General features: G+C 39.0%; 2 protein-coding genes across 3 annotated transcripts; both read right to left on the bottom strand.

The window, feature by feature from the left end:
* Positions 1-7,877: 7,877 nt before the first annotated feature.
* On the bottom strand, positions 7,878-11,509 carry LOC148119937 (uncharacterized; the record flags this gene model as incomplete). Its single annotated transcript, XM_087896674.1, has 1 exon — positions 7,878-11,509. A coding segment is annotated over one exon (786 nt), but the record flags the coding sequence as incomplete, so codon positions are not given.
* On the bottom strand, positions 11,504-22,345 carry LOC125408932 (zinc finger protein 431-like). 2 transcript variants are annotated; one of them, XM_087896663.1, is made up of 3 exons: positions 22,207-22,345; positions 13,424-13,484; positions 11,504-12,261 (listed from the first exon to the last, which is right to left on the bottom strand). In XM_087896663.1, exon 3 carries the CDS (start codon positions 12,065-12,067, stop codon positions 11,510-11,512), a length of 558 nt encoding a protein of 185 aa, XP_087752789.1. In that variant the 5' UTR covers positions 12,068-12,261; positions 13,424-13,484; positions 22,207-22,345; the 3' UTR covers positions 11,504-11,509. The 2 variants fall into 2 exon arrangements, with proteins under 2 accessions (XP_087752789.1, XP_048303537.3); XM_048447580.3 differs by lacking the exon at positions 11,504-12,261 and adding an exon at positions 13,687-13,813 and having other exon boundaries at positions 13,420-13,484; positions 22,159-22,282.
* Positions 22,346-23,825: the final 1,480 nt, after the last annotated feature.

Genomic DNA, 23,825 nt, shown 5'->3' with positions numbered 1-23,825 from the left:
CCCCATAGCTCAGATGTCCTGAAGACAAACATAGGTCACATTCAAACAATAACTCTTGTTAAAACAAAATTCATGATTTTTGTAATTTCTGGAAAGTCTTAGAGGCAAGAAAGAGATGATGGAAATTATGAAATTATAATCCACAAAAATTAATCTAAAAGATAAAACCGGTTTGTGTTCACATGCTCTAAAGACTGGTAATTTATACTAGAGCATACTTCTTTATCAAAGATCAGGTGTTTGAAGATGTGTGGATTGACATCTGGGTCTTCTATTCAGTTTCATTGGTCCTCCTTTCTGTTTTTGTGCCACTACCAGGCTGTTTTCAGTACTGTAGCTCTGTAGTAGCGTTTGAAGTAAGGGATTGTGATGCCTCCAGAAGTTCTTTTATTGTGCAGGATTGTTTTGGCTATCCTGGGTTTGTTGTTTTTCCATATGAAGTTGAGTACTGTTCTTTCGAGGTCTTTGAAGAATTTTGCTGGGATTTTGATGGGTATTGTGTTGAATTCGTAGACTGCTTTGAGTAGGATTGCCATTTTTACTATGTTAATTCTGCCTACCCAAGAGCATGGGAGATCTTTCAACATTCTGATGTCTTCTTCAATTTCTTTCTTCAAAGATTTAAAGTTCCTGTCATACAAGTCTTCTACTTGTTTGGTTAGAGTTACTCCAAGATATTTTATGCTATTTGTGACTATTGTGAAGGGTATTGATTCTCTGATTTCTTCCCCAGCCCTTCTATCATCTGTGTACAAGAGAGCTACTGATTTTTTTTTAGTTAATCTTGTATCCTGCTACATTGCTAAAAGCATTTATGAGTTGTAGATGTCCCTTGGTAGAATTTTTGGAATCACTTAAGTAAACTATCATATCATCAGTGAACAGTGAGAGTTTGACTTCTCTTCCAATTTGTATCCTGCCACACTAACTCCAGTGTTGTCTGTGTGACATGACAAACGTCACTATGCTGGATGGGAGCTATGTGTCCTATGGGACTAGGTTCCCTGGAGGTCAATGGCAGACAGCCAGGTTTTAGCCACCACTGAGGCATAGACAGGTTTCTCGATTAGCTGATTATGTGGGATATGGGCTTTGCACAAACTCTTTTAATAATGATATTCTATATATCTACAAGACAAGGATTATCTCTTCAGGAATAGCTCTGGGATACAGAAACACAGTATGGGAATGTATAAGACTACAGTAGAACCTTTGTCATACATGGGGTGTATGAGGAGCAAGGGAATATATGGGTTAATGTTGATGGACAAAGACTGTTCTGTTATATTATACTCTGAAATTTATGAATAGGCTTGCTAGATCCCAACCCCCATGGTGTCTGCTGCATAAGAAGGTACAAAAAAGTATATTTCAGTGGGTGCAGAGAGCCGATTAGGCATATTTTGTCACTAGATGAGATAAATAAAGGGTTAGCAAGAGGAAGGGCCATGATAGCAATAATGAGACAGAAACTTTCTATTCATAAGATGAAACCACTTGTCTGAGGTTTACGTTCCCAAGGACAAGATTTCCTCTTCTAAGGATGTTTTATATCTAACACCTGTTCCTAATAATACATTTTTCTTAAAAATCACTGATGTAACTAAAAGAAGCTTTCATAGTGTGCCAATTGATGATATATGACCTTCTGATTTATTCTTTGTTTGAATACTATATAATGAAAACATGAATTCAGTAAAATCGCAGCAGATTCCAACCACTCTCTTGTGTGTTGTGTCTGTCTGTTATTCACCAAACTTGTGCCTTCCTGTGTACCAAGACCCTGCTTCTCCCATGGTCTGAGTGGATCCCCTGAGCTAGTCCCCTTGATGGCATATCCCCTTGATCTCCCTTTGGTGTCTTATTGCTCTAGCTAGGACCTCAAGAACAATATTAAAAAGATATGGAGAGAGTGGACAACCTTGTCTTGTTCCTGATTTAAAGTTCTTATCAAATAGGTCTTTCACATCCTTTGTTACTGTTACCCCCAGATATACCATACATACACACAACATACCCAAACCTATGGGACACTATGAAAGCAGTGCTAAGAGGAAAGTTCATAGCACTAAGTGCCCACAAAGAAAATGGAGAAAGCTCACGTCAGTGACCTAACAGGATGCCTGAAATCTCTAGACAAAAAAGAAGCAAACTCACCCAGGAGGAGAAGACAGGAAATAATCAAATTGGGGGCTGAAATCAACAAAATAGAAACACAGAAAATCATACAAAGAATAAATGAAACAAAGAACTGGTTCTTTGAGAAAATCAATAAGATTGACAAACCCTTATCCAAACTAATGAAAAAGCAGAGAGAGAACATCCAAATTAACAAAAATCATAAATGAAAAGGGGGACATAACAATGGACACTGAGGTAATTCAGAGAATCATTAGGTCATACTACAAAAACCTGTACTCCACAAAATTAAAAAGTGTAAAAGAAATGGACAATTTTTTAGATATATATCATCTACCAAAATTAAATCAAGACCAGGTGAGCAATTTAAATAGACCTATAAGTCATGAGGAAATGGAAGCTGTCATCAAAAACCTCCCTACCAAAAGAAGTCTAGGGCCAGATGTAGAATTTTACCAGAACTTTACCAGTGCAGAATTTTACCAGAACTTCCAAGAAGAGCTAATACCTATACTCCTCAAAGTGTTCCACATAATAGAAACAGAAGGCTCACTGCCAAATTCTTTTTATGAAGCTACAGTTATCCTGATATCAAAACCGCACAAAGACTCAACCAAGAAAGAGAATTACAGACCAATCTCACTCATGAACATGGATGCAAAAATTCTTAATAAAATTCTGGCAAACAGAACCTAAGAACACATCAAAAAAATCATCCATCATGATGCTGTTCATAGCAGCATTGTTTGTCATAGCCAGAACCTGGAAACAACCTAAATGCCCCTCGACCAAAGAATGGATAAGGAAAATGTGGTATATTTACATAATATAGTACTACACAGCAGAAAAAAATAATGACATCTTGAAATTTGCAGACAAATGGATGGAGCTGGGAAACATGATATTGAGTGAGGTAACCCAGACCCAGAAAAACAATTCTCATATGTACTCACTCATAAGTGTTTTTTAAACATAAAGCAAAGAAAACGAGCCTAGAAATTTCAATCCCTGAGAACCTAGACAATAATGAGGACTCTAAGAGAGACATACATGGATCTAATCTACATGGGAAGTAGAAAAAGACAAGATCTCCTGAGTAAATTGGGAGCATGGGAACCTTGGGAGAGGGTTGAAGGAGAGGGGAGAGACAGTAAGGGGAGCTGAGAAAAATGTAGAGCTCAATAAAAATCAATAAAAGAAGATCATTACTGATTAATGGGACTGGGGACTGACAACAAACCATAGCTTCTTGTGGTAGAAATAGTTGGGTTCTCAGGATCTGAAGCAACTCCTTCAAAAGGCACTGGTTTCAGACTATTACCAGGTCTCCCAAACTGCTTTTAGAAAAGGTGGTGCTTTACTGTGAAGACATCAGGCCCTTGGAGAGAGCCCCCAATGCCTAGCCCCAGGCTGTTACTAGCTATTCTAAGAATGTTCTTCTTCCATGCCTGAGGGCATGGTCCTTAAGAGAATGGTGTTTCACTTTTCAAAGAGTTATCACCTGGTGTCAGATTGTCCATTTTTCAGAAGAAAATTGAAACTTTATGGCACACACCTGCTTAGATGCCTGTTCTTTGATATAAGTTTGGGTCTAGTGGCTGGTTGTAAATCAGGGTGACTCCTTTATATTAGTTTTGGAGACAAATGTCTGGACAATCCTAGTGAAATAAAATGTGTATCCTAGTATCCTAAATTCTGACAGGACTGGTTAGCATATACTTATCTTTGCTTGTTTTAGAGGCAGTGCTCTGTCAGCTAAGTTCTACTTTGTGAGACTTACTATCTCTTAAGCATTGGTAAATCCTTTATATGACCAATTCTACTCTTCAACATTATGGCAGAGTAGTGGAGTGCTATCCAACACGTTGAATTCCTTTTACATCTTCCACAAAATTAAATATAAATGGATGTTACACGGAAAGGTTAAATGCAAAGTGTTGATCATCTAAAAGATACTGAAGAAACTAAGCCTCTCTGAGTTTGGCAAGTTGCTTTCCATGTATGCATGGAAGACATGTTGAAGTTGACTACAAAGAAGATTCTACACGCAGCTCCCTGCACCCAATGCTCTGAGAAGATTCAGCCCACAGAGCAAAGTTATTCAAAGGACTCACCCTGAGTCCAGGGAGACCTAATAGAACAGGAAATCTGGCTGCAGGTTTCCACCCAGATCCATGGAGGACACTCCCGCGCCTCACCATACGCTCTTCCCCCCCTGGGGACAACAGCCCCTCGCTCACCGTGTCTTGGTTTCCCAGCTCACTGATGCTCTCTTCTCAGGCCCCTGTAGCACTACTGGAATCACAGCACACAAACCCATTGGAGTCAGCTCCTCTTCAAAGTCAGGTGTAAAGTAAGGTGACCGGAAGGACCTGGCATCAATTCTGACTACAGATCACTTGGAGGGCCTGATTGGCTAGTGAGGTATGAGTGGCAAGAGCACCTCCAATAGAGTTGTGTTTTAAGAGACAGCACAACAGTTCCTGTCCCACCCTTCTACCACAGACAAAAAACCTTCCTGGATCTGCAAAGATATTCATTTCCATAGCGCTTGTTCCTGGCTCCAATAGAAGGCTCTGCTACCTTCCTGCACTCCATAGGCACTTCCTCTTCTTCCTCCTAGACACAATGTAGCTAGCTAGGTTGCACAGCTCACTGTATTTTGTGGGGTGGAGTAATTCCCTGTCGCACTGGTGGAATGGTTCCAAGAATATTAGCATTTAAAGAGAGATTTAAGGACACAAAAGGAGATGTTTATAGTGTGGCTTCACACTAAGGTCAGGGGAACTGAAAATGCTTTTTTACTTGGCTGTCACGTGGACTTAAGACAAACAGGAAAGAAAAGCAGGAACCAGATCATAAACAGGATAATAGGTCTTCCTCCCATCAGAAGACTGGATGATGGCTTCATTGTTTTAGGAGTTTTATTCACGAAATCCAGAGCAAACTCTTGACAAGTGAATAACAATAAAAAGAGTATTCTTCATGGAAAATTGAATACTTAGAGAATAATGAAGCTAGGAAGAATGATTTTATGAACACTATTGTTAGCCAGTCCATTTTCCTCATTGGGTGGTGGAAAAAATTCCTGAATTGTTCTATATAAACAAGACTTGTAGAATGAATCACTCCATGTATGTACAAAGTGGACTTATTACAATGTCTCACAGGCTGTGGTCCAGGTGATACAACAATGGCTGCCTACCAATGGAAATTTGAAGAATCAGCTCATGAGGCTGGATGTCTCAAGTGGTTTTCAATATACACCAGAATTCCAAAGAAGTAAGCTGGATCTAATGCTAGTAAAGGAGTGAACTTGGTCATCAGAGCCAGGGCAAGAAAGTAAATAGAGAGAACTTCCTCCTTCAATATCCTTTATATATGCAGGCTGCCACCAGAAGGTGTGATTCGGATGAAAGGTGGTTCTCATTCTTTGCTTTTTTGCTTTCTTTCTTTCTTTCTTTCTTTCTTTCTTTCTTTCTTTCTTTTGGTGTTTTAAAGACAGGGTTTATCTGTATTGCACTATAGACCAGGTTGGTCTGAAATTAAGAAAATCCAACTGCACTTGAGTGCTGGGGTAAAAGGTATGAACTGCCACCAAGCAGTTAATGGTGGATCTTAAAACCTTAAATGATCCAGATTAAAGATGAGTCTTTAATTTCAAAACCTTAAAGAAAAGTCCCTCACAGATGTACCCCACTCTTTAGGTTTTAGTTATTTCCAGAGTTACTCAGTTTGACTACCAAGAATAGCCATCGCAACAGTCAAGAAGAAATGAGAAAGATTTCTTACCTGCAGGAGGCAAGAACAGCATGAGAGTTATTTCCAAAGCAATGCTTTTCCTAAACAAAAGAAGAATGTAGATTTTGCATAGGGAGTGTGGACACATTCACATAGAGTTCTGCCAATTTCTAAGTATGCTCAGTTAACAAATCCATCTTTTTAAAAAAGATTTATTACTTATTATGTATGCAATGTTCTGCCTATATTCTGCCTGCAGGACAGAAGAAGGCACCAGATCTCATTACAGATGGTTGTGAACCACCATGTGGTTGCTGAGAATTGAACTCAGGGCCTCTGGAAGAGCAGTCAGTGCTCTTAACTTCTGAGCCATTTCTCCAGCCCAATAAATCCACTTTTGAACATTATCACAATGTAAAACCAGAGGCATTTAGGGACATTCTTACCTCAAAGTCATGCAGGAACAAATAAATTATAAAAAATGATGGAAAGAAATGCCTCTGGCATGTGAATCTTGTACCAAAAGATTTTAGATGAAAATCAAGGAAATGATGCTATGAAAATAGACTACTTTGGAGCCTATGTGACCTGTCAAGTCTTGATGATTGATCTGAAATGTATCTGCACCAATGTCACAATTCTCACAAATACAAAAGACAGAGAACACAAATACAGAAAGTTTCAAGGAAAAATCACCTAAGAGTACTACATACTCTGTTCTTAGATGAATGGTTGTGATGAATTCTATTAACCTTAGAACAAATCTACCTCCTGTGAGCATGCTGGCTTAGCAGACCACAGCTACTTTCATACAAGATCAGGAGGAGTTCAATTTAAGTAGTCCTTGCTGCTGTCTGTCTCAGGGCTGTGACATCACTAGAGAATTTTAGTCTTTCCTTTTCCTAACTTTCTAAAAAAATTAGTTAGGGGTGTTTTATCTGCATGTATTCACAGTACCTACAGAGATGAGAATGTTGAAGATGCCTGGGAATGGAGTTACAGCAAATGATTAGCTACTATGAGAGTTCTGGGAATGGTACACTGGGTCCCTAGTGCTCTTAGTTGCTGAGCCTTGTATCTAGACCTTTTTTAAAATTTATTGCCATAAATTGTTAATTAATAGATATTACATCACTTTAAATCTCTTCATTCCATCCCATTGAAAAATCCCTTCCAAATTCTTTCTTGTTATGTATGGGTGAATATATATGCTGAAATAGAAGAACACAGCCTACTGCATCCATTTTTGGTGATCGTATATATGTGAATAATGGGTTGACCATGTTCCATTGGATGAACAACTAGGAAATTCATCCTGCCTAAAACTAATTCTCTCAAATGTTCTTATCAGCTGTTCTGGTTGTGGGATAAAACCAGAGCAGCAGCTTGGGCAAGTAGTAATTCTGTGCCCTTGGATATCTGTGACTATCTTAAATGGAGTGCTCTTGCCTTGATCCTAAACATTGACCAAATACCTGTGAAAAAGAATTGCAGGAAGGCAAATCTCTGTGTTTACCTAGGAGACAGGAACAAACACCTGGCAGTGGGAAACTTTTCACACATAACCCGAAGGCATAGGAAACAGTTCGGAACTGTGGGAATTAATTTCCAAATATGTAACAGAAAGGGTGTTGGCTACAGCAAAGACAGTCACTTATTCACAAAGCAATAAGGCTAAAAAGTCTTGTCATTTGATTTAAAGAGCTTTACATAAGCCCCTGACTTTGATAAGCTGCTAATGAAAAGATGGCTGAGCAATTACTGTATAATGTTGCAGCTTGTAGCAGTTTGCCTTTTAAATATCAGCTGATCGACTGAGTAACCTTCTGGATCCCATGAATCAGGCTTAGCAGTAACCACCTTTTCTCATAAAAACTACTCACTGGCATTCATTTGTGGTTCTGAAAAAGTGTTATGAACAAGTGTTTGGTCCTCAAAATAAAGTAACACATTCCACACACACAGAAGAAAAACAAAAGAGATAACAATATATCATCTTCATTTACAAGCAGGATTTATTATTCAATTTCTCCTGTTTTCCATTATTCTTTGATAAAAAAAAATACGTTTACAATCTGAAAAGAGAACCATATTTTACTTTTGTAATGTTTCAACTAATCTTATTTGAGCATCAATGAAACAATTATGTTGGAAATGTCTGTGTTGAGCAAGTCTGGACAAAAGTAGATCCCACAAAGTTGTCTTCTGGTCTCCACATATCTGCCATGTCCTAAAAACCCACATTACATACATATACAACAATTTAAAAAAAAAAAAACCTCTCATTGCCATTACATCATCTGGCATCTCTGGAAGATGATGTACCAAATGGATAACTGATGAAGACATGAAGACTCATGGAATTTAAATAATATATACATATCCATACCACATCATTATATTGTGAAGCATACAGTTGATTTCTGATTATCAATCATTATTACATCTCTTCCAGATAGATGAAAATGCTTTTTGGATATACTCATGAGGTATTTAATGTTTTTTATATTCTCTATTAAGTATTTTAACATTAACAGTGTTAAAACATTTTGACAAATCAGCAAACTTTGGGAGTACATCATCTACCCTTAGTCTTGTACTTAGGAGACTGATACATAAGGATTATGATTTGAAATGTATCCCTGACTAATTGCTGACATCAAGCCAGACTAGATAACAAACAATATTTCAAGGGAATTTGTGAAAAAATAAAACCAGGAACAAAATCTCACCACCCATTAATAAACACTTACTTGAATATGATCACACACTGCTAATATTTAAATAAAAGTGGATCATTTAGATAATGGCCATACCATTCCATACATTGCAGCAGGAAAATATCTCTCACCAAGTGAAAGCATAATAAATGAACAAAAGCCACAGAAGAAACCTAAGAACCACAAAGTAAATTTTGTGGTGATATCTTATTTGTACAAATAAAGCATGCCCAACAATTAGAGGGCAGAGCTAGCCATTAGCTAACCATTGAGGTCTGGAGGTCTGCACAGACAGACAGGAAGGGATATGGATGGGCAGAGAGAGGAAGTGATGAGACAGGAGAAGACATGAGCTCAGTTTCTTTTCAGCTGGGGAGTTGAGTAGGGAAAGTAGCTGTGGTTTGCTCCTTCATCTCTCTGATCTCTTGGCATTTTTTTCTCTTATCTTATCCTGGGACTTTATTACTAATACCTATTAGAACTTGTGCTACAAAATTCATTAAATGGATTTGCTACACATATAGTACACTTTTATATCTACCTCCCATGTTGCAAAATAGAAGCCACAATGTGAGCCTCACATAAGTCTTTACTGAACTTGATTAATAATTTATTTACTTCAAGGCTACAATGAAAAAGAGATGAAACAAGTTTTTTTCCTTGAAATTAAGACAACTGTGATGTCAAAAGTCTTTACCAATTTGTTTACATGAATAGGGTTTTTCTCTTGTATGAGTTCATCCCTATTTACTGATATCAAGATGATAGAAAGCTTTAAAATATTTTCAGGGCTAGAGACATCATCAAGCCCTTAATGCAAGTTCATTGCCAGGACCAAGGTCAGATTCTGACAACTTTCAATAATTCCTGCTACAAGAAGCTACAAAGGTCTAACCTTCTTGGAAACTAGAACACACATGCACATACCCACACAAAGACACAGTGACATGGCATAATTAAATTAAAACAAATCCTGAAACTAATTTTCACTCATGTCTTTCTATTGTAATTCCTGTAATACAGGTGTTGAGGCATCTAAAGGTTTACAGAGTTTTTCTCCATTATGAATTGGATCATGTAACAGAAAGCAAACATGCTGGCTTGAAGTCAGTGAAATCAATCATTCTCAGTCTGTGGTATCATATGGGAAGAGTTAGGAAAAGTTGCCCTGCTGGAAGAAATATGTCACTGGGGTTGGCCTTTACATCTGCACACCATTTCCAGTTTATCCTTTCTGCTTCATGCTGCAGGTTAAAGATGTGAATTTTTGGCTTCTTATTTTAACTGCCATGTTTGACACTTGTTTCTAGGTCATTTTCACAGTGGTCCTGTATTTCTCTGGAACCAAGGGCCAAATTAAACCCTGACATAAGTTCACTTAAACATGGTGCTTTATCACAGCAACAGAAAAGGCACTAATACACATCCATGAAGTTTTATACCTAGATTCATTATCTCATTTAATTGAAGAGAAGTATGAAATCTATAAAAGGTTACCTTATCATTTAAATTCATAGGCCTATCATCCATGTGAGTTTGTAGGTGTAAACAAAATAAAGAGGGACATCATAATGCTTGAACAGTTCCAAGAATCTAACCTTGGGAATCAGAATTAACATGAACATACCCACACAAAGAAACAGTGAAATGGTATAATTAAAACTAAAACAAATCTTGAAATTTAAACATAGTGCTTTGTCACAGCAACAGAAAAGGCACTAATACACATCCATGAAATTTTATACCTGGATCATTTTCTCATTTAATTGAAGAGAAGTATGAAATCTAAAAGGGTTACCTTAATTTAAATTCATAGGCCTTTTGTTCATGTGAGTTTATGGATGTACACATTAGAATGCTTGAACAGATTGTTGACACATGTCACATTATTTTCTCTATAATAAATACTCTTGTGTAATAGAAATTAAGTGTGGTTCCTAAAGATCTTATCAAATCATTTATATTCAGATTCCCTGTGGTATAATTTATTTTTCATATCCTCAAGTCTAATGTTATATTGAAAGACTTTACAGACTAACAACATACTAAAAGTTTTATTCTTGTATGAAGAACAATAAAGAACAAGAACCATGGCTTACAAAACTCTGCCACATTAACTACATTCAGATGGTTTCTTTGCAGTATGATTTTTTTCTTATGATTTTAAAGATTACTCGTACATTCAAAGGTTTTATCACATTGATTATATTTGTAGGATTTCTCTCCAGTATGTGTTTTTTTATGTATTTTAAGATTGCTATGATATGCAAAGGCTTTCTCACATTGATTGCATTCATAGGGTTTCTCTCCAGTATGTGTTCTTTTATGCATTTGAAGAGTATTGTGTTGTGCAAAGGCTTTATGACATTGATTGCATTCATAGGGTTTCTCTCCAGTGTGTGTTCGTTCATGCATTTGAAGGTGACTGTGATATGCAAAGGCTTTACCACACTGAGTACACTGATAGGGTTTCTCTCCAGTATGTATTCTTTTATGCATTTGAAGAGTACTGTGTTGTGCAAAAGCTTTACCACATTGATTACATTCATACGGTTTTTCTCCAGTATGTGTTCTTTCATGCATTTGGAGACCATGTTGGGATATATAGGCTTTACCACATTGATTACATTCATAGGGTTTCTCTCCAGTGTGTGTTCTTTTATGCATTTGAAGAGTACTGTGATGAGCAAAGGCTCTACCACATTGATTGCATTCATAAGGTTTCTCTCCAGTATGTATTCTTTTATGCCTTTTAAGACCACTATGATGAGCAAAGGCTTTACCACATTGATTACATTCATATGGCTTCTCTCCAGTATGTGTTCTTTTATGCATTTGAAGAGTACTATGATGAGCAAAGGATTTACCACATTGATTACACTCAAACGGTTTCTCTCCAGTATGCGTTCTTACATGCATTTGAAGAGCACTGCGCTGGGCAAAGGCTTTATCACATTGATTACATTCATAGGGTTTCTCTCCAGTATGTGTTCTTTCATGTATTTGAAGATGACTCTGATTTGCAAAGGTTTTACCACATTGATTACATTTGTAGGGTTTCTCACCAGTATGTGTTCTCTTATGTATTGTAAGACAAATGTGATATGCAAAGGCTTTACCACACTGATTACATACATATGGTTTCTCTCCAGTATGTGTTTTTTCATGCCTTTGAAGATGACTGGGATACACAAAGGCTTTAGCACATTGGTTGCATTTGTAGGGTTTCTGGCCAGTATGTGTGCTTTTATGTATTTTAAGACCACTGTGATATACAAAGGCTTTACCACACTGATTGCATTGATAGGGTTTCTCTCTAGTATGTTTTCTTTCATGCATTTGAAGATGACTGTGATATACAAAGGCTTTTCCACATTTATTACATTCATACGATTTCTCTCCAATATGTATTCTTTGATGCATTTGGAGATTACATGCAAAAGCTTTAACACATGGATTACATTCATAGGGTTGCTCTCCTGTATGTGTTCCTTTATGTATTAGGAGACTACTCTGATATCCAAAGGCTTCACCATATTGAATACCTTCATAGTTCTCTCCAGTATAAATTCTTTGATGCCTTTGAAGATGACTGTGATATGCAAATGTTTTAACACATTGAGTATATTCAGGTTTCTCTCCAGAATGACTTCTTTTGTGCCTGCAAAAAAATTGGCACATGTAAAAACTTTACCACCTTCATAACACTGCTGGGCCTTTATATTTGTATGAATCAATTTTACTATTTGGTCTAATTGTAAACAGTAATTAGAACTTAAGTTTTTTCATTGGTTTACACTAATGTTGTTCTCTTTCATTGAGAGTTATTTTACACATTAAAGATGCCTGTTATGTTAAGAGTCTTTATTACCTGGTTCACATTTATGGCATATTTTTCTCTATGAGATTTTTCACATATTTGATGAGAACTGAAAAGAATTCAGACCTTTACCCCACTTATTCCATTGATAAATTTTCCTATACTGTGAGTCATACTACATTTGCAAAGTGAACCAGGACAAACAGAAGTATTTACACATTTCTAGTACTCATAGGGTTTTTCTGTATTATCAGTTTGTTGATGTATTATCAATGTAGCTGGAAAACCAACTGCTTGTAAACCCAATTCACATTCAACAAATTTATTCAACATGGGGACAACTACATATCTTCTAATTGTTCTTAAAGGAGAGAGGTACATTGCTCCTTTTCATATCCCTACATTCATATAGCTTGATTACAGAGTGACATATAACATACCTATTAAGGAAGGAATAACAAATAAAAGGTTTCCACATTGCCTTCACACACTATGACTTTCTGTTCCACATAGACGTATGGCATAGGGATTAAGGTTTCTCTACAACTCCCCCTAGCTCTTGACTCTAACTACCTACCCATCTAATTAAACTTAGCAAAGTTAGAACAACTATATGAATAATACTAGTTTTACTATGGCCTACTTGTTTATTAGAGGTTTTCAACATATACTTATCAATTATTCAATGAGTATATCTTTTGTAATATGAGTGGCATGAAACTAAATGGATTGACTATTTTACAGCATGGATCTGATGGAGCAATGAATGATTTCAATGGTGATATCTGTTAAGGCATTGATTCCTTGTCTTCCTTCTTAAAAGCATGACTTACAGACATAATTCAATCACCTGCCATTAAAGTATATGGTTTTGGATAATTTAATGATCATCAATGCATTTTAAGTTGTGAACACTTACACCGCTGGCTTTTCCTGAAAACTTCCAGAAGCATTTAAAATATCTTCAGAGGCACATTTGTATCTACTTACACATTAAGATTACCTTTTATGTCTTCGAGAACTGTGACAATGTTCTTCAATATTATGATCTTCCCATTTGTATCCTAAAATACAGTACCAGGAAATGTATGATATACTATTGGAAATTGTGTAAAATTTAAGTTACTCTCTTCAGTGATCCTTAGAACCATGCCTGATTTATTAACCTCATTCTTCTTTATTCTCAATAAAAGAATACAGAAGAGCATCAATAGCAAAGAAACAGTTGTCCCTTTAATTCAATACATGAAGAATTCACAGTATTACCTATAGCAGTGAGGTTCATATAAGTCTCCAGCATCACATCTTTGTAGAGATTCTTCTGGGAATGATCAAGCAAAGCCCACTCTTCCCGAGTGAAGTCAACATGCACATCATTATAGGTCACTGGATCCTAAAATATGTCATACGTGCATACAACAAAAAACATACTGACAACATTGTAAATGTATACTTCTTTGACAATATAGTCATATAATTCTGGTGTTTCCCACACTTTTTCTAGGACACAGACATGTAATATAACCATCAATTCACTTTAGAAAGAAGCTGAATAGGTTTACCTCTGTCATTTCTGAATGCTCTGAATGGGACATCGCCTTGCAAGAAAAATGCATACCGACATAGACAAGCAAGCAGATCAACAGTATGGAGTACACATCAGAGAAATTGTATGAACAATTACTAACTATAAAAAATATGAGCAGGCTGGGTGTTTTGGCTCATGACTTTAATCCCAGAAATCAGAAGGCAGAGGCAGGTATATCTGCCTCTGAGGTGAATGATACACTAGTCTATGCAATCAGATTCACGACAGCAAGAAGTAACTATTAAGCATCTGTCTCCCTAAAAAAAATCAATCAAACAAACAAAAAAGATTGAAAGAACTCAGGGTTTGTTTTACTGAAGTTTCTACAAATAGTTATGCATTCACTCCAGATCTGTATTCATTTTCCAGAAACCTAAAGTGCTCTAGTTTAAACTGTAACTTTAATAAATCTTAATAAAAGGAACTGTGCATTTAAACAGTTACAAATAGACAGATGAAAACATTTGCAATGTAAATGTTGGTCACAAATAATCAACACAGGGCAGAAGAGATGGCTCAAAAGTTAAGAGCCCTTCCTGGTCTTGCATTTAAGTGTGTTCAATTGACATTCCAAGCTCAGGGCTTCTTTTGACTACTGCTAGGATCAGGCACACATGTGGGGCATACCCATGTATACAGGAAAAAGAATCATATTCATTAAAGAAAAAAAACATAACAAGCAGGAAGAATGCTACACACCTGTAATTCAGGTATTTATGAATACTTCCTGGATCATGAATACTGCCATCCTAGGAAAGAGATTGATACTCCGCCAAATTTCAAAATCTAAGCTGGGGTAAAGCTCAGCAAAAGAGCATATGCTTGACATGTACAAAAACCTATACTCTAGGCCTATCACCCAAGAACATACATAAAACCCCAGGAATGTTAGCCCACCTTTAATCCCAGCATTTGGGAGCAAGAGTCAAGGGAATCTCTGAGTTCTGGGCTATCCTGATCTACAGAGCAACTTTCAGGACAGCCAGGGTTTCTCAGACAAACATTGTTTTCAGAAACAAAAATAAAACAACAACAAAATTTAAAAAAAAACCCTCAGGCCAGCAAAATGGCTTAGCACTGAATAATAATTAGTTCAAATTTATCTTATGTGATTTAGTGATACCATCTATAATGGTGGTGAAGTCATGACAACACAAGAAGGAAGCTGACTGATTAGTTTCAACCACAACACCATTTAGAAACAAAGAACAAGAAATGGATTGAGGCAATAGACATTAGACATTCCAATCCCATCCCCAATGAGGAATTTCATCAAGAAAGGTTCCTCCTACTAAAGATTCCACAAGCACCCCAAAGAAAACCACCAAGGAGAGCCACATGTTCAACTGCATCATCCTATTTGGGAGCTTTTCTTGATTCAGTCAACAAGAATCTGACCCAGGTCACCATAGGCTCAGGGCCATCCATGAAGAAAATGCATTTAGTCACGTCAATGATCCTCATAGTCTGCAACAGCCCCTACAGTGTTCAAATGTCCAAAGTCTCTTTTGATACTCAAGACAATCTCTTGACTGTGTCATCTTGTAAAATCACAAAACAAACTAAATTTTTCCAAAATACAATGGCACAGAATACCCATTCCCATTCCAAAGAAGAGGAATTGAAACATAGTGAGGGAAGATTGGACTAAGGCAAGACTAAAACCCAGCAGGGCAACATTCAAATCCAGTAGCTTTGTGTCAGACACATGAGGTTTCAGTTTCAAAGGGCTTAAATGGCTGTATCACCACAACTTCCCATACATCTCACTCTTTGGTTACATTCACTCCATATATGCAGCTCTCCATGGAAGATGTCTCATAGATTAAGTATTTCAACATCATATGTTCTCAAAATACAGCCCAGGCTTCACCCTCACAGCATCATTCAATGAAATCTGTCTCTTCACTGAAGCTCTGATTTTATCAAACACAAATCCCTACAACAGTGCTGAACAGAAATCACAGAATAAGAATGAATGGCCTTAACTTTTGCATCTTTCTTGTTTCCAGAACAAGTACAACATTGATGACTCCCCCAAATTTGCCTTCTAAGTTGTGATGGACCCTACCATGATTGGTCCAGAGTTGCAGCAGGCATTGTATAAAGTTGCTTCCTGGAACTAGAAGTCACTTTGCCCAAACCTTCCATTAACCAAAGGCATAGAAAGATGGATTCTTACCCTTTGCGTAACTTGCAAAGCTTCTAATGAAGAGCAAGGGCCTTCTCTTTAATGGTGACAAGCTCCCTAAAAATTCCTATCTCTGTTCAGCACTTGACTGCCATCTGAGACTACCTACTGTTGTTTTTATCTATAACCCACAGACATTTTGTCTTTATTTTATTTTACATACCAACAGCTTCCCCTCCCTCCTCTCCTCCTGTTCCCACCACCATCTCCCTTCTACCCCCTACCCATCCACTCCTCCTCCATCTCCATTCAGATGGGGTAAGGTCTCCCTCGGGAATCAACAAAGCATGGCAGACCAAGCTGAGGCAGGAACCAAGCTCCTTGCTGCTGCATCAAGGTTGAACAAGGCATCCCACCATAAGGAATAGGTTCCAGAGAGCCAGCTCATATTTCAGGGATAGGTCCTGGTCCCACTGCTAGGGTTCCCACAAAAGACAATAAGGTAGTCACCAATCTTATTGCAGGGGAAGGCCAGTTCAGGCACCCTTTCCACTACTGCTAGGAATCTTCGCTGGGATCATCCTTGTGGGTTCCTGGGAGACTTCCCTGGCACCAGATTTCACCCTAGCCCTATAAGGTCCCACTCTTTCAGGATATCTCTTTCATTACCCCCCCCTACTCCATCCTGCCCCCAACTCAACCATCCTGACCCCTGATTTTCCCATTCCCCATCCCATTCCCAATACTCATCCCCACCACTCATTTACCCAGGTCATGTCATCTATTTCCTCTTTCCAGGGAGATCCATGCATTCCTCTTAGAGTCCTGCTATAGGCCTAAGCATCAAAAATTAACCAATGGTAGTAAAACTACCATGCTCTGTACATGTGGAAAGATCACTTTGATCAGCGCTGTGGCTAGAGCATCTCCCCTAGGATCCTGATCCTTTAATAAGAGACTTCTGTTAGAGACTTCAGCTAAGATACTTCGCACAGGTGAGCAGCCTTGGTGAGATAGGCTTAGGACCATAGTGGGAACTCAGAGTGTGAACCTCGTATAATGAACAACAGTATAATAAAATACAACCTTTGTTATACTAACTATTCATATCTGTCTTCTTGCTCACAAGAGGTAGAATCACTTTCCTATGATGGATGATTAGATGAAAGTCTGCATCAGAGTAAGGAAAAGAAAACTTTTCCAAACAAAACACAAGATGACAGATTTTTAAAGAAACAATGTACTGATTTGTATTATACACTAAAAGCAACTTGTTTTGCTATCATTGCACTATAAGTCACAAGTACTTTTAAAAACAAATTTATCCCCATTTTTTATGTGTATGTTTATATGATCGAGAGAACATCTTCCATTTGTGTACAAGTGACACTCCAGAAAAGAGGCTATCAGATCCTCTAACCTAGAGTAGCAGGTTATGAGCCTCCTGATTTGGGTGCTGGGATCTGAACTCAGATCATCACCAAGAATTTGTGTTGAGCGACCTACCAAGCCCCATACTACATTTTATCCAATTATCTAAAAGTCTTTCACAGATTTATATCTACAATAAAACCTAAATGAATGATCCTTGGGAACATGATTCATCAATATTAAGATGTTGTTTATGGTTAATTTGTGCCATGAATCAAATACAATCCAAAGACAATGCCCAACAATTTGTAACAGGAAATCTGATTGCAAAGATACATGCACAATGGAAACACTAAGAATGCTCAATGGGATTACGAGAAACAGTACACATATTGACATAATGTGACTTCTATACTTATCACAAAAAATACAACAACAAACAATGTGCCCAATATTTGTGAAAGATTAAGGATGATGGAGAGAAAAAAGGCAAGAACAAAAGCAGAAAAATAAGGTCAACTTTTCATCAAAAGAACAAAAGAAATTCAGCCAGGAAAACTGATTTTGTTTAACATTACACAGCTGACTATGATTCTATATGCATAGAAATTAAATAAACACAGATTTTTACAAGTCCCACAAAATTATCTCAAAGTGACCCTTAAACTGTTAACTTTCTGACTGACCATCCAGCTACTGATATTTCTTCCAGAGATGCACCATGCTCTAGAGCTATCTGCAAATGGAGGTGATTTCCTCCAGAGTCTACTAAGGCTCTACAGTCTCTCTTGCCCCATTGTGGTTCAGGCAAACCCAGCCCCAATGATGCCCAATCAAAAAACAATGTAGAAGAATAAATTAATGTCTGCTTCCTGTTGCATGGAGTATGGCAAAAGATGTGACATCTGTGCTATTCAGCTGTCCAACACCATACAAACCTAAGATACTGTTACAACTCAGAAACTCCTTTTGTGCCATAGAACTTGAACTTTACTGAATCACACCATGGTGGCTGGCAGTAGCAGAAAGTTGAAAACATTCTAATCATGTACTGCTGAAGGATAGAGCCCATCACCTCCTTTCTACCAGTTTCTAAACTGACTGTAATATTTGTAAGACAAACCTGAAAGTGGAATGTAACATTCAGAACTTCTAGAAACTAGGCCTTCAGTTTTCCAAACTGTCTTCCCACTGCACAACAGAAGCAAGGCTTATATGTGCACACTGGACAATGATATTACCAGGCATCACAGTCTCTGATGTTAGGGTGGCAGAGTCTCCCCATTCCCAAGGAATCCACACTCAACAAAACTCACAGGCCAAAGACCACTGCCCAAGTCACCACACGGATCAAAAGAACCTCAGTCTGGCTCATGGTCCATCCCAGTCCAAGAAGCTCTGACAGCTCAGCCAACCTGTTATTCTTGGTCTGGGGACAGTGGTCCCCCCACTCACCATGGCATAGCTTGTGGTCTTCCTTACAGCTCCCTACAGCAGAACAAGAGGAGAATCCTGGAACAAACCTGTAAGCTACCTCTCACTGGTGCCCCTGATTGCTAAGCCTTCCCAGATACCCAATTAGCTTGGGCCACCCAGTCTGGATTCAGGATATTAGCAGTTACCCTACTAAGTGAGCGGAGATCAAATAACTCAGACCTCGCAGGCCCTCCCAGCTATACCCTTCCATACTAAGGTCAGACAGGGCCCTAATCTGGGAAATTTGTAGTTTAATAAAATCCTCCATTCTCCCAGGGTACTTCAAGTTCCTCTCCCAATGCACAGGGTTCGATGTGTGTACACATTCCATTACACACTCAATGCCCAGTATAGCCAACCCTTTGCTTCATAACTGGGAAGTTCTGCAGCCAAACACAGGTCACATTCAAACAGTAACTGTTGCTAAATGAAAAGAGGCCATGGATTAGAACACAATGAAGGGAGGGCTTTGAGGCAGGAAAGAGATGGTGGAAATAATGTAATTATAATCCAGAACACTATTTGGAAAAGTTGAAACAGGCTTCATGTCCATATGCTACAGAGATTAGGGATTGTATTAGAGCACACCAAGTACTGCACTCACTATTTCTCTCAGGGTATACATCTTAAGCCCGAAAACACAATCATGTTAGGCAGGGTCACACCATTTTATCAACTTTTTCTATTTAGGCTGAACTGGTGTAGCTACAGTAATTGATTTCATGATAAGTTCAGTTTTTTTTAACCAGATTCTTGATTGGCTTGTCTGAGAACCCAAGAAATGGCCAGTCAGAATATTTATTGATCATTGACAATTTATTGCCTCACTACTCATTGCTAATGTCAACTACTGTCACAGCAGGAAATTTCCACCCTACTTCTGGCCCATCCCTTTCTATGCTGTGACTGTACCTGCTTTACAGTTGGCCAGCGAACTCAGTTCTTACACAGGTCCCACTCCATTTGTAAATTCACAGTAAAATCTAGAGAAGCTGGGGGATACTCATTCACTGGTCTATTTTTCCTTCCCATAGACCAGCTAAGAACCAGCCTGGAAGGAGTTTCAGGACTGTCTTCCCAGCACTGAGCAGCAGAGGTAGGATTAGGTATTCAAAGCAATTCTCAATAATATAGTGTGAGAGAAGCCTGAGCTATGGGAGACACTGATCTAAACCAGTGGTCCTCAACCTTCCTAATGCTGTGACTTTAATACAGTTCCTTATGATGTGGTGACCCCCAACTATACGATTACTTTTACTCCTACTTCAGAAGAAGTATAATTTTGCTATTATGAATTGTAAAATAAATATTTGTGTTTTCTGACGGTCTTAGGTGTGACAGGGTCATCTGAGCCCTGAAAAAGAGCCACACCCCCCCAGGTTGAGAACCACTGATCTAAACTGATATAGATAGATAGATAGATAGATAGATAGATAGATAGATAGATAGATAATAAGAAAAATGGAATGAAATTTTTAAACCAGAAATGTTGAAAAATAGAAACAAATAAAGATAAGAGAAATAATGCATTTAGAGAAAATAAAATTTTAAAATACCAACAATTGACTTTTTAAAATGATAAAAATAATTGGAAGAACACTTAGCTATATTAGCTTTGAAACAGAGTAGGCACTTCCCTGGTAGGGAGAATGCCATTAGTAAGAGGCTGTATGACTTTTGTTGCATGTAAAATGTTAGCCACTGAGAGCTATAAGCTGACACATGGAGTTACAGCCAATGGCCTGTGTCTCAAACCTCTGAGCTTACTTAACTATTTCAACCAGGATTGCACATATCTGGATAGGAGAGTTCGTTAATCGGAAACTGGATACTTAGTAGTTCAAGCTATTTTCCCTAAACTGTACACCCACCAATTCTGTCTTCATTCAACATGCAAGGAATTGATACATGCTGGGAAATTATACAAAAAGTCACTCACCCTACCCCATCAGGTCCTTCTTCGCAATGGATATCCCTGCAGCTCACTGGCTTAAATTTCAGTCTGTGATCTAGCTAATATACAGTCTGTTCCCCTCTGCAGTGTACACAGGGCACTGTTCCTCCTCTTCTGGTCTGAAGGGAGAAGCCATGCTCCACACACAAATCTTTTCCCTGTACTGCAATGGACAGTCCACTATGTGACTCGAACTGGTAATTTCAGAACTCTGTGGTGCTGCAGAGCTGTAATCCAAGAATTTAGGATGTTCAGTCAGGAGGATAGCAAAGGCAATGCTCTGTGGGGCTACAGACAGGGTTCAAGACCACCTCAATCAACATAGGAGACCTTGGCTCAAGACTGTTTTTCAAAAAAGTTTGAAATGCAGCTGTTGTAGAATTAACATACCTTAATGGCACACCAGGACTTAATGTTGGTTGTGACCCTTGAGCAGCATGTTAGAGGCCTTTGATGGGAAGGTGGGCTTTTTGGCTGGTTGCAAATCAGAGCTGTCTCATTTGTTATGGGAATGTAGCCTAATGACTGATTAATCCTGGTGAACAAATATCATACCAATCTCTAATAGGCATGGTTAGCATACTATTTATCTTTGGGATATTTACCTTACCTAAATTCTGCTTTGTATGACTTGATGTCTACTAAATATTGGTAAATCCTTACAACATCAATTCTACTCTTCTACATCACCATTTAACAGTGAACACTACTCTCTACACAGGAGATACCTTTTCCAAGTTCCACAAAATTAACTCCAGACGGATCCTAAACCTAAATGTTAAATGTTAGAAGTGTAGAACTTCTGGAAGATAATAGAGAGACCAGGGCTCTTCGAGTTTGGCAGATCTGGGGATGTCTCTCCACAGTGACAATATAAGCACTACAGGCACCAGCATTTCACAGTGATGTCAACAAGGATATTTCTAAGCACAGTTCTGCTCCCAAAGTTCTGCGCAAACGCAGCCCGGGGAACGAAATTATTAAGAGGCAGTCCCCACGGCCCAGGGAGTTGCAATGACCACCCAGGACCACGTAAGACCAGGCAGAAACAAGCTGAACTCTGTGTCTGGCCACTGGCTCCCACCTAGCCAGGGGAGGACCCACCACACCGGCTTCCCAGGCTCAGCCGGCCGCTCCACCCAGTCTGGGGACAGCGGCTCTTCTCTCACCGAGACCAGACACACCTTCCCACACGAGAGGCAGCAAACCCTCGCTCACCAGGGCCAGCCACTCCTCCCTATCTGTGGAGAGCAGCCCCTCGCTCACCATGGTGAAGCTGAGGAACTGACCCCGCTCTCTCCACAACAGAGCCCAAGGTGTAGCGCAATCGACCTCTTCCGACTTCCTCAGAAGAGTTCAGCCAGAAGTCTGACTCCCGGGAAGAACCCTCCCATCTGATTGGCAGGTCACCTGGAGGTTATGATTGGCTAGTGGGGCCTGAGTGACAGGATCATGTGAGCTGAAGGGACCCGGCACAGTGGTTCCCAGCCCTGGCTTCCAATCTAAGGATTGCGCGGTGATTTGTTACTAAATTGTTAGAAATCTTTCGTTCTGTGATTTGCTTAAACGTTTGAATTGCACTTGAAAGGATTATTTTTAAAATTCACTTTTAAAATTCAAATACACCCCAGTGTTGGTTACTACGTCGAAAGAATGTCATTGTGTATAGTTTCATGAAGTCTGTGATACTCAGCTGTATTTTTTTTAATTAAAATAAATCATGTCAAGAAAATAGAAGGAGAGAGGGAGAGAGAGAGAGAGAGAGAGAGAGAGAGAGAGAGAGAGAGAGAGAGAGAGAGAGAGGAAGTCGCTGTTGAATTTGGCGCAAATCCCTACGCTGAGCCTGGCGTCCCCCGCTGGAGGGCGGGGAGGGGAGGGGACTTTCCTGCGCCCTCTTGCTGCTCGGCCGGTGGCCTCCAGTGGACTGGAGAGTACCACAGGCTGAGCCTGTCTGGGCTGAGGAGGTTGGCGCAGGCCAAAGGGTTCACAGTGGCAGGGACATCGCGGGACCGCTGCTCCAAGCCACAGGGCGGCTGCATGGTCCTACATGCCAGGCACCACACGGTGGATATCCCTGGACTTCTTGGGTCGTAGAACCGCTAAACCAGCACGAATATTGGTAAGCAACTCAGGGTTGAGAACAGACATGGATGAGACTAAGCGTAGTGACTACACACAACCAAGTGGGACACAGTCCCTTGGAGCTCTCCTCACCCCCACCATACCCAAACCTGTAGAATGGATGTCTGAGTGCCCAGCTCCCGCCCCGGAATCAACTTGCCCCACTGTGGCACCCTAGTGTGCCCGCCCTCCCTCCAAGCCTGAGGCCAAGACAGGATTTGCTCCACACACAAATCTTTTTCCTGTTACTGTAATGGCATCTGTTCTAGGCTTGCTCCTCTTTTAGCATTAGCCAGAGATGGATGCACACTGTATCAAAGAGATTGTTGTTTATTAATTACTTATGTATATGGAATGATTTATTCCTGGGAAGAGATATTAATTCTAGAATAGCAGTACTTCCAGTCATTAAGAAAATGTTTCTGAGACAAGCTCTCTTAAGTTGGCTCAGGTGTGTTGCTTTCCAGGCCAATGACCTTGCCATCCTCTTGATTAAACCAACTAAATTCTTAAATTAAAGGGCTGTACCATCACTAAATTTTAAAATTCACCCTTTGAGTCGTGTAGTCAACTATCCATTGCATTAACAGGTATAGAATTTACGTGTAAAACATGGCTTCTGTCTGCAGACCAGAATAGGAGAAATAATTTCTTGTGTGCACTGCAGGGATAAATAGGATAAGAAATCAGCTGCTGTAGTTACCATTATTAAATAGGATCTGATTGTGGCAGAGATAGTGATATTGTAATTTCTCAGCATGTAT

This window comes from Myodes glareolus, chromosome 14, assembly GCF_982192425.1.
Source record: "Myodes glareolus chromosome 14, mMyoGla1.1, whole genome shotgun sequence".
Lineage (NCBI taxonomy): Eukaryota > Metazoa > Chordata > Mammalia > Rodentia > Cricetidae > Myodes > Myodes glareolus.
The sequence above is the reverse complement of the archived record's forward strand: the minus strand, read 5'-3'. Positions and strand labels throughout refer to the sequence as shown.

Excerpts from the sequence above, each read along its gene's own strand:
- LOC125408932 (XM_087896663.1), bottom strand. The coding sequence starts at position 12,067 with ATGAATGTAATCCATGTGTTAAAGCTTTTGCATGTAATCTCCAAATGC.